Source organism: Saccopteryx leptura, chromosome 1, assembly GCF_036850995.1.
Source record: "Saccopteryx leptura isolate mSacLep1 chromosome 1, mSacLep1_pri_phased_curated, whole genome shotgun sequence".
NCBI lineage: Eukaryota > Metazoa > Chordata > Mammalia > Chiroptera > Emballonuridae > Saccopteryx > Saccopteryx leptura.
Window position 1 is genome coordinate 251,294,733 of NC_089503.1, and position 11,045 is coordinate 251,305,777.

Sequence of the window (11,045 nt, forward strand, 5' to 3'; positions counted from 1 at the left end):
TTCTCCTGTGTGCCCTGGCCAAGAATCGAACCCAGGACTCCTGCACGCCAGGCTGACGCTCTACCACTGAGCCAACCGGCCAGGGCCTGTAAAACATAAGTTTTGATTGAAGGCTGATTGAAGGCAGAAAAGATACATTTTGCTCACTTTGTTAAAGATGGTGCAGCCCACATAGATGGGCACTGCCTAGGTGATAATATTAATTGCCTTCTTGCTGGGAAAGGAGCGTGGTTATGCTAATGTGTTAGGGGAGGGCTTTTTCACCAAAAGGTTCTAAAATGAGGAGCTAGGAGGCCATTTGAAGAGAGATCAGTTGTTATGAGGGAGAGTGATCACCTTCTTGTAAAAGGAAGAGCCCATGGTATAGCAGGACAGGGAAGCCACGTGGAGGAGGCAGTCAAAATGATGGAATGGGGAAGGAGAAGCCAGTTAGTGGAGGAGAAGGAGATGAGGAACAAAGGTCAGTAAGACTGGTGAGGTAGAAGCCTTTGATTCTAGGAAAACTCGGATGAGTCAGTAGCTTTGTGAGCCCTGAATGAGTGGGTTTTGGCGCCCAGTATGTTTTTACTCGCTTGCCAGGTGTGAGCTAGAATAAAGGACAATGGACCACCAGCTTTTGGTTCAATTGTTTCTCTATAATCTGTCTGGATCAAATGCGAACCTGCATTGGCCAGGAAGCTGTGATGGTAGCCTTGGTTACTGGCTATACAAAAGCTATGTTCCTTATATGATTTATTATCTGCGTAAGAAGATTAAGGCCTTTCCTTTTATCAGCTGATTTTGAGCATTAGCCATGACCAAAAATATCATTTACTGGTTTGTGCAAAATGTTGCCATTAGGTTGTTTTGCACAAAGGTAATTTATGCATGCATCATTCTTGAAGCAGAAATCACATCTCTGGAAAGTAATTCCATCCCTAGGAGAACTTACAGAAAAAAACCTGAAAAGAGTAAATACTTGAAATTCAGATTAAAAACAGGTAGGTAATGAGTTCATCCAATGGGACAAGACTCTGCAATAAAAAGGGACAAATAGCTGATAAATATATAAACACAGGCTTGACCTGTGGTGGTGCAGTGGATAAAGCGTCAACCTGGAAATGCTGAGGTTGCCAGTTCGAAACCCTGGGCTTGCCTGGTCAAGGTACATATGGGAGTTGATGCTTCCAGCTCCTCCCCTCTGTCTCTCTCTCTCTCTCTCCTCTCTAAAATGAATAAAATAAAATTTTTTAAAAAAATTATTAAAAAAATATATATATATAAACACAGATAAATTGCTGAACATTACATGTGTCTGACTTATTTTATTCAAGGGTATTACTCTGATTATATATTTATATGAAGTTCTAGTTCAGGCATAACTAATCTATAATACAGGGTCGGGAACCTATGGCTCGCGAGCCAGATGTGGCTCTTATGATGGCTGCATCTGGCTTGCAGACAAATCTTTAATAAAAATAAATAAATAAATAGCCTGACCAGGTGGTGGTGCAGTGGATAGAGTGTTGGACTGGGATGCAGAGGACCTGGGTTCGAGACCCCGAGGTCGCCAGTTTGAGCACGGGCTCATCCAGTTTGAGCAAGGCTCACCAGCTTGAGCCCAGGGTCACTGGCTCAAGCAAGGGGTCACTCGGTCTGCTATAGCCCCCCGGTCAAGGCACATATAAGAAATCAATCAGCCCTGGCCGGTTGGCTCAGCGGTAGAGCGTCGGCCTAACGTGCGGAGGACCTGGGTTCGATTCCCGGCCAGGGCACACAGGAGAAGCGCCCATTTGCTTCTCCACCCCTCTGCCGCGCTTTCCTCTCTGTCTCTCTCTTCCCCTCCGCAGCCAAGGCTCCATTGGAGCAAAGATGGCCCGGGCGCTGGGGATGGCTCTATGGCCTCTGCCTCAGGCGCTAGAGTGGCTCTGGTCGCAATATGGCGACGCCCAGGATGGGCAGAGCATCGCCCCCTGGTGGGCAGAGCGTCGCCCCTGGTGGGCGTGCCGGGTGGATCCCGGTCGGGCGCATGCGGGAGTCTGACTGTCTCTCCCCGTTTCCAGCTTCAGAAAAAATAAAAAAAAAAGAAATCAATCAATGGACAATTAAGGAACCGCAACGAAGAATTGATATTTCTCACTTCTCTCCCTTCCTATCTGTCTGTCTCTCTCTCTGACTCTCTCTGTCTCTGCCACAAAAAAAAAAATAATAATAATGTTAAAAATATAAAACATTCTCATGTATTACAATCCATTCATTTCCTACTGCTCATGTTCATGGTTGCGGGTGGCTGGAGCCAATCACAGCTGTCCTCCAGGACAACAACAAATTTTTATTGGATGATGCATAATGTACATGGGTTATTGTATGGCTCTCATGGAATTACATTTTAAAATATGTGGCGTTCATGGCTCTCTCAGCCAAAAAGTTTCCTGACCCCTGCTATAACAGAACTCAGATTAGTGGTCGCCTCTGGTGTGTGGGAGTGATAATTAAATCAGAGAAAGCAGCACAAAACTCTAGGAGGCTAGAACTAGTCTATGTCCAAATGGGAAGTGATTACAGTACATGGAAACAGACGTTTACAAAAACTCACTGAACTGTTGGATAGGAGACAAAAAAACTCACTGAACTGTTGTTCACTTAATATCTGTCCATTTAATAGTATGTCAATTATACTTTAAGTAAAAAACAAAACTCTGGGTCTTCAAAGTTCAATTCCAATGCTCCCACCAAAGATTAGAAAACCAGTCAGGTGAGATATTAGGAGAAATAAGAGGAAGCCCCAAAGGAAGATAGAGGTGATAAAGTGAGAGAAAAATAAGGAATGTTTTGAAGAATCAACAGAGCTTGGTAAGTGTGAATTAAAGACACAAGTGACAAAGACAAGAGTAGAAGAGAGGAGGTGAGAGGAAGGGAGTACACCAGGGGTCTCAAACTCGCGGCCCACGGGCCGCATGTGGCCCGCCGAACAATTTTGTGCGGCCCGCAGACTAATCCACGAAGTTCAAAATATTTTGGATAAAATTAAGTAAGCCTAGGGGCCTACTTGTATTTTTCATTTCTCTAGCATCCTAGCTAGATATTAGCTTAGTTAACAGCAGTTGTGATGTGAACTACAGTTTCTGGTCGTTTTGTGACACTGAGTAAACTGCATGTACGATTGTGCTTGTTGTACTGATTTTTTTTTGTTTTCAAGTGCAGTGAGAAAAGTGTTGCGTAACAGTTGCCTTTTGTAGACCTAGTGCAGCCTGCCAAACGGCTGTGATCTTGCTCTGCGGCCCACATGCTGAGTTGAGTTTGAGACCCCTGGAGTATACTGAGTTTTGGAATCTGCCTTCACGCTCTGATAATTGTATTGCCTAACCACAGATTGGAACAGTATGTCCACTTTGGAGATGCCTCTACAATACACCCCAATGACTCACAGCTGAATTGTAATCATAATCATGCTGAAAGGGGGAAATGACACTACTCCCTGCTGTTGGTACACGCTGGGTGGGCAAAAAGCAATTGGAATTTGAGGATTCTCAGAAAAAAAAACTAAAAAGGAAGTTCATGCAAAGGGCAATGGTAATGAGGATCTTGGAGGAGAAGCTCCTGCCATCATCCCCCTCCTCCCATTAGGGCCAAAGCTTTGGTTACCGCTGTAGACGTTAAGAACGTCCAAACCTGTAGAGAATTTTTATAAGAGTTTATTTGAGCCAAACTGACAACTACCATGAAGCAAGATCTCAAATGCTCTGCAGCATTGACAGTCTTGCAGTTTCTTATATTAATGTGATTAATTGTCCTCCTTTAGGGAGGATAGTCCTTCTTTGGTAAGTTCTGACCTCCCTTGAAAAGTGTCCTCCTACATGTCCTCCTTTTTGATATTGGAAGACTAATCTGTAAATGTCCGTATTCGATCGATGCAGAGTCGATAAATTGTGTGTGATGTGATGTATTTGTATTTGACATGACAATTCGTCAAGGATTGGTACAGTGCCGGGAGATGCGATTATGAGACACATAGCTCCACACTGGAGACCTTGAGAGAGTACGCGATATACCAAGCGCACAAATGGCTTTGTGTACTTCTTACTTATTACTGAAACACGACATGGCACATACAACATTGTAGACCCACGATTATTTCTTTCTCAGTGAATATTCAATCATAGACATGTAAGCACAATTCATGTTTTATTAATTCATTATCTACTTAATAATTTCCAAATACATATAATTTTATTTACAAGTATTTTCCCGAAATTCAAGTTTTAAAGTGGAAATCTAACCTCAAACTATATATATTAATAACGCATTTTGATTAAATAGTTGCATAAAACAGACGTTTTTTAATTAGAAAATTATATACACACGAATATCACTCCAAATTAGTGGGGGGGGGTTGTTTTTTTTTACAGAAACAGAGAGAGGGATAGATAGGGACAGACAGACAGGAATGGAGAAAGATGAGAAGCATCAATCATTAGTTTTTTCGTTGCAATACCTTAGTTGTTCATTGATTGCTTTCTCGTATGTGCCTTGACCATGAGGCTACAGCAGACCGAGTAACCCCTTGCTCGAGCCAGCAACCTAGGGCTCAAGTTGGTAAGCCTTGCTCAAATCAGATGAGCCTGCGCTCAAGCTGGCGACCTCAGGGTCTTGAACCTGGGTCCTCCGCATCCCAGTCCAACGCTCTATCCACTGCGCCACCGCCTGGTCAGGCTAAAACCACATTTTTGTCCACACCACTAATGCTCTTGCTGCCCAACCTTTGCACAGGACCCATCTTACAAACAAAAGTTTCCACTGGAAATAATAATATCGTAAGACCTTTAAAGAGGGATATAGTTAAAAAATAAACGCTTTCCTATACATCAGAGGTCCCCAAACTTTTTACACAGGGGGCCAGTTCACTGTCCCTCAGACCATTGGAAGGCCGAACTATAAAAAAACTATGAACAAATCCCTATGCACACTGCACATATCTTATTTTAAAGTAAAAAAACATAACAGGAATAAATACAATATTTAAAATAAAGAACAAGTAAATTTAAATCAACAAACTGACCAGTATTTCAATGGGAACTACAGGCCTGCTTTTGGCTAATGAGATGGTCAATGTGCTCCTCTCACTGACCACCAATGAAAGAGGTGCCCCTTCCGGAAGTGCGGTGGGGGCCGGATAAATGGCCTGAGGGGGCCGCATGCGGCCCGCGGGCCGTAGTTTGGGGACCCCTGCTATACATCAAGCCTTCACCTGGCAACAATTCTCCAAATATTTGCTAGTCAGAGATGGCTGAAAACCTCACCGACAGGAAGACCCCACCATTACCTATTTCTATCAGACCAGGTCATCCAACACCTGGCCATCACTTTCAGACATTTGAAAAGTGGATGGATTTTATTTATTTTTTTTTTGTTTTATTTTTTAAAGCTTTATTTATTTTAGATAGGCGGAGGGGAGCAGGAAGCATCACCTCCCATATGTACCTTGACCAGGCAAGCCCAGGGTTTTGAACTGAAGACCTAAGCATTCCAGGCCAACGCTTAATCCACTGCGCCACCACAGGTCAGGCATATTGTTATAGGTTCAGCCAAACAGCAGTTGGCTGAGAAATACGGTAAGCCCAGGGTCTTGTTGTTGGGGATGGCAATCAGAAACAGGGAGCAGGAAGTAGCAACACATCAGAATGGTGTCCCTTCAGCAGGCAGGACCATCCAGATCAAGGGGACAGAACTAGTTCTATTTAAACACCACAGCCCAAAGAAACCACACATCTTTCTTGTTTTCTCCCTGTTGTAGAAGCAAGGTTTAGGTTCCCCATGTCAGTTTCATGTAAATTCAGCAAAAGCAAAAGGGAGCACAGCTTCCATATCTCCTCTTGTTGGATGCCTAAGCACTGCACCCCCCCCCCCAAATCTCTAAATTCTAGCTCTTAAATCTCTCCTGTTATGAGTGACAAATCAGGAACAAAGTTATCGAAACAGGAAAGGAGAATACACATTTCTGCTTTTTCTCCAGCACTTAATTGAGGTAGTAAATGCTTTCAATGTTTGCTGTCCCATGCTACTATACTTGGGATAAAAAAGGGGCCACATACTAAACTTGACAAGCTCAGGAAAGGCCAGCATGGTGGCCTTACAAACTCAGAGGCTGAAAGTAACCACATAGAATGGTCTGAACATAAAAATTCCTAACTAAACGCAAGTTGTGGCAGGTAGTAATGTCCCAGGCCTATAGCTACCTTAACAAAGGTCAATCTCTACCTTAAGTAAGCCTGTCTATTGTCTGTTTGCTTCTAAGATAACATACTTTTGAAAAGTCAGAGTAAAGTTCTTTCCAGACCCCTCGGGGCACAACATCTACATCAGAACACCAAGACCACAGAACTCTTCATTAAAAAAAATTTTTAATTTTATTTATTGATTTTATAGAGAGGAAGGGAGAGAGAAACCTCCATTTATTGTTCCACTTACTTATGCCTTTATTGGTTGACTTTTATATGTGCCCTGACTGGGAAAAAACCCACAACCTTGGCATATCAGGATGATGCCTAACCAACTGAGTTACCCTACCTGGCCAGGGCAGAACCCATTTTTATCTTGTTCCTTAAATACAATCTCTATATGCTTTTCTTTTTCTTTTTCTTTTTTACAGAGACAGAGAGAGAGAGAGATAGAGACAGACAGACAGGAATGGAGAGAGATGAGAAGCATCAATCATCAGTTTTTCATTGCGACACCTTAGTTATTCATTGATTACTTTCTCATATGTGCCTTGACCGCGGGCCTTCAGCAGACCGAGTAACCCCTTGCTTGAGCCAGTGACCTTGAGTTCAAGCTGGTGAGCTTTGCTCAAACCAAATGAGCCCGCGCTCAAGCTGGCAACCTCGGGGTCTCGAACCTGGGTCCTCCGCATCCCAGTCCGACGCTCTATCCACTATACCACCACCTGGTCAGGCTCTATATACTTAAAAAAAATTTTTTTCCTTTATCTTCTTTTTTTTAAAGATTTTATTTATTGATTTTACAGAGAGAGGAGGGTGGGAAAATGAGAAGTGGTTGCTTCACTGTAGCTCCTCATCAGTTGCTTATCATGTGCTTTAGCCGGGCAAGCCCAGGATTTCAAAGCAGTAACCTCAGTGTTGAAGGTCGGTGCTCTATCCACTGCACCACCACAGGCTAGGCTCTATATGCTTTGTAAATGTTAACTATCCTGTACTCACCAATGTAAAAGAAAGTGTCTCTCTAGTTTATTCTTTATCCAATCTCAGAGATTTCCCTGTTTTACTTTCTCCCATCCCCTTAATCTACCACCAGTGGATTTCATGTAACCGGCCTTATGCCTTCTACTTTGATTCTAATGTATAAAATAAGCGGCAGAACTGGATTTTCCAGAGCTTTTTCTCAGTCCACTGACATCGGGTTTCTCAACAATTGTCAATTTGGCTCAAATAAACTCAGAAAAACTCCCTGCAGGTTGGACATTACTTACATTGACATACTGAATATAGTTGTGGTAAAGGAAATCAAAACTATAGATAGAATAGTTTCCTGGAGAAAAATGGCTAGGGCTAACAGACTCAGCTGAAAATGGATGAACAATTGATTTACCAGTGCTCTTTTCCAGTCTTGGATGCTAAGGTATTTTCCCCAGGAGTGATCTCAATGGTAGATTTTGTTGCCAGCAACTTTAGGGAGAAGTCTGTCTCTGTCAATGTTCACTGCTGGTTACTTCCACAATGTCTTAGCAACAAACAGCCACTTGTTTGACAGCTGGGCAAAGTGTGGATGTTATTAATGTACTTAACATATAATGTGAAGGGACCATCAAAGCACCCAACAACAGAAGCATCTAGAATTGAATCTTACAGGGGAGGAACCCTACAGATAAAAGGACTACTCTGGAAAGAAAGAATGAGGCATATAATAATCCCCCTTAAAGTTTTGCTGTCTCAAAAAGCTCTCCCTTTTTCCAGTGTTGCCCTGGAAGAAGTTGCTAAATCAGGTACAACTCTTAAAAGTATATTCTATTTTCTCTGTGTTTGGGTATGCCCAAGGCATATTTGATAGTCCACACACAACTGTTATATAGATGTAGATGTGAACAAAAAAATCTCCATTTTTGTGTCCTTTCATGCTGTGACCTTTGACCAAACTCAGTCCTCAGTAAGCACATCAAATCCTAGTTAATGAGTACCTGTGTTCCTTAAAATCTAACCATAAATACTTCTATTAGTAATGATCAGGATGACCACCTAGATAAATATATATCAAACTGGATATTATGGACCACCAGGATGTATAGTCCCTGAATTATAGTATTTTAAGAGGTACAGTAACAGGAGTGTTTATTGAAGACTAATTGGCACCAAACTGCTGGGTGGTTTCTTCCACTTTGACCCAATCTTCCCACAAGTAAATAGATTCTGTGATATTCTATAGAATTGCCTGTTTCGTTTGTCAGTCTTAAGATATCTTGTCCTTATGGTGACCATTATATCTGCTCCATCGTCAGGCAACTCTTCAGGAATTTTGATCTGGCTAGAAGGCCTGCAATTCAGTTTCCAACTAATTTCATTTCCCAAAGACAACGGACAAGAAATTCTGCCATCCCTCCTGAAATGCTTTGAATATAGCCAAGGAGCAAGCTGGAGCAACCAGTAGCAACCAGCTCTCAGAAGTCTGGGGAACACATCAGGGCTCAGAGCTTCCTTGAGAACAGGGGACACATCAGATCCTTAGTCACTCAGTGGGAGAGAAAACTAAAGTAAACTACACATCTTGCTCAAGACTTTGCTATCATTTCCTCCTGGGAAAGGAGTTGATCAGTGTGTGAACTACAGGTTAGTCAAGTGTCTCTTGACCAAGAGACATTCCCCCCACTTCACAACTGGTGGCTGAACTATTATTACACTAATCCTCCGCTATGTGGCTGCAACCTGCCACCCTTCCTCCCCTCCCAGCGGAAACCTGTGTGTGTCACAGGTAGGGATTCCACGAGTTCAAAGATCTCCAAGCAAAGCCAAACCCTTCCCTCATTAAAAAAAAAAAAAAAAAAAGAGCTTCTTGCAATCCTGTTCATCAGGCAACCCCAAACCTTTTATGGGTTGAGCTGGTTCTAGGTAGGAAAAGGACCATATTTATGTATTTATCCAGGGCAAAACTATATGCCTTTGGTGGCTCATTTAAAGCAACTCGGGATCGTACACCAACTAGCCTCTTGCTCAAATCTAAATTTGAAACCCTATAAAGTCTAAAGTGAAAAGCCTTCAGATAGGCAGTTCAACTAAACCCAGTCAGAGCCTCTAAACACACAAGGCAGCTCGGAGGAGTCCGTCAGGTGTTGGACGCTCCCAGCCCCTGCCCTGCCAGGAATCGTCTTTCCCGTCCGACCACGGAGTGACGGCCGTTTCTCAGTCAACATTTCAGGCTCAGAAAGAACCGAGGTCCTGAAGGTGGCCCGGGGTCGCGTCTGTGACACGTCCGAGGCGAGCGAAGTGAGGCGGCCTCGAAGACAAAGTGGGAGGACCACCTGGGCATTGATTGCGGAGATTACTGAGGCCTTTGCAGAGGGAACCAAGCTCTGCGCAGGCGCCTTGTCCATGGTCGCGGAGGGGGCTGAAAGGGTCCGGGGAGCGCGGTTTCCTTTGTGATAGAAGCACAGGACCTATTTCAGGGTTCCGACCTCCTCCGTCCGCCTCACAGAACAAGGTACGGCGCGAATCCTGCGCCAGCCCCGTCCCGCGCCGCGCGCCTCCGCCGTCGCCGCTTCCCATTGGACAAGGGGAGAGGCTCGAGGCTCGCCTGTTCGAATAGCGCCCAATGGGAGCTCGGGGACGGGCCGCGGGCGGGGTGGGAGGTGTTGGCCTTGGGCAGAAGCGCGTAATCTGTGGTCGCGAAGGACGCACTCGGCTCGGCTCCGAGAGCCAGCTGTGCCATTCGGCAACCCAAAGCACACTTGGCCGCCTGCGTAACTCCTGTCGGTGGACAGGCCCGGGGAAGTACCCACAGGGACCTCTAGGCTTAACAGCCGAGGTTTGGGTCACCCTTGCCCCTAGAATAACTGCAGTAGGGGGTTCCCCGCTCCCCAGTGTTGGAGATTCCGTGCCTGGGTCTAAGGGAGCCAACGGGACTCCCCCATCGACGGTAGCTGTGGGGAAGGCCTCATCCCGTTTCCTCTTACTTCCCCAAACCCTCGAGTCCTTTAGCGTTCTCTCCAGCTGTTTGGAAGGACCTTGTGCCAATTTTCCCACGTCTCCCAAGGGTGGAGTGATTTTTCCTCCCCCCCCAAATAACCAAGGGGCTCACCCCCACCCCGCACGGGCGCCTGGAGCCAGCCTTACCTGCAGCCCTGGCCGCGGCGAGGAGCAGGGCGATAGACCAGCACAGCCTCATACTCTCAGCAACGCCCCGGCCCAGGCTGCTGTCTCCTGTCCCCAGTGTCCCAGCTGGAATCCCGGCCTTCGCGCAGCCGGACGGCGACTGCACGCGGGGCCCCAGGCATTTGCAGCATTTCAATGTGAGGTCTCTCATAAGGGGAGGAGTTTGCAGTGGGGTGATTTTCAAACATCTTAACCTCGCTACGAGAGGAGGAGTTTCAAACGGCTGATGTGACTTGGGCCCCTTAACCCGTGAATCCCTGACTGGGATTCTAGCGCTTTCCAATGCCGCCGCCGGCAGGCTCCTTGCTACGTCGCGAGCTGCGCCTCCCCAGACTGGAAGTGCGTCTCCTTGAAAGATTTTCATTAAATTTCCTTCAACTTCTCTTTGCTACGTTTCTCTTTGTTTGTCCTTCCAAAACGTCTAATTGGCTAATGACAATCTCCTGTCTGCCTCAAAAGGAAAAACTAAATGTTGGAAAATTTCCCCCCTCCTTTCTCTACTTGTCTTTTCCTTTCTAGGAATTGTATATAAATTTTAACTGAGTTTAGGCCTCTAGTTTTTAGATGGTCCTTCCAAATTGCAGTATAAACGGTAATCAATGAGGCATTTAAATAAAATCCTTACAGAAGTACAACCAAAAACTGATTTTGTCTTATGAGATCCATCACTTGGATGAATTATGAGCAAAA

The 11,045-nt window shown here is 44.9% G+C and overlaps 1 protein-coding gene and 1 non-coding gene across 2 annotated transcripts in view; one reads left to right on the forward strand and one right to left on the reverse strand.

Moving 5' to 3' along the window:
• The window catches only part of LDLR (low density lipoprotein receptor), a 45,312-nt gene extending 34,814 nt beyond the window's left edge, over window positions 1-10,498 (reverse strand). The window contains 2 exon segments of the mRNA XM_066345998.1: window positions 10,317-10,384; window positions 10,386-10,498. Of these exon segments, the coding sequence (XP_066202095.1) occupies window positions 10,317-10,384; window positions 10,386-10,486 (169 nt within the window). The 5' untranslated portion in view covers window positions 10,487-10,498.
• On the forward strand, window positions 1,679-1,754 carry TRNAV-AAC (transfer RNA valine (anticodon AAC)). The gene has a single exon. It is a non-coding gene; the product is annotated as a tRNA-Val (tRNA).
• Window positions 10,499-11,045: the final 547 nt, after the last annotated feature.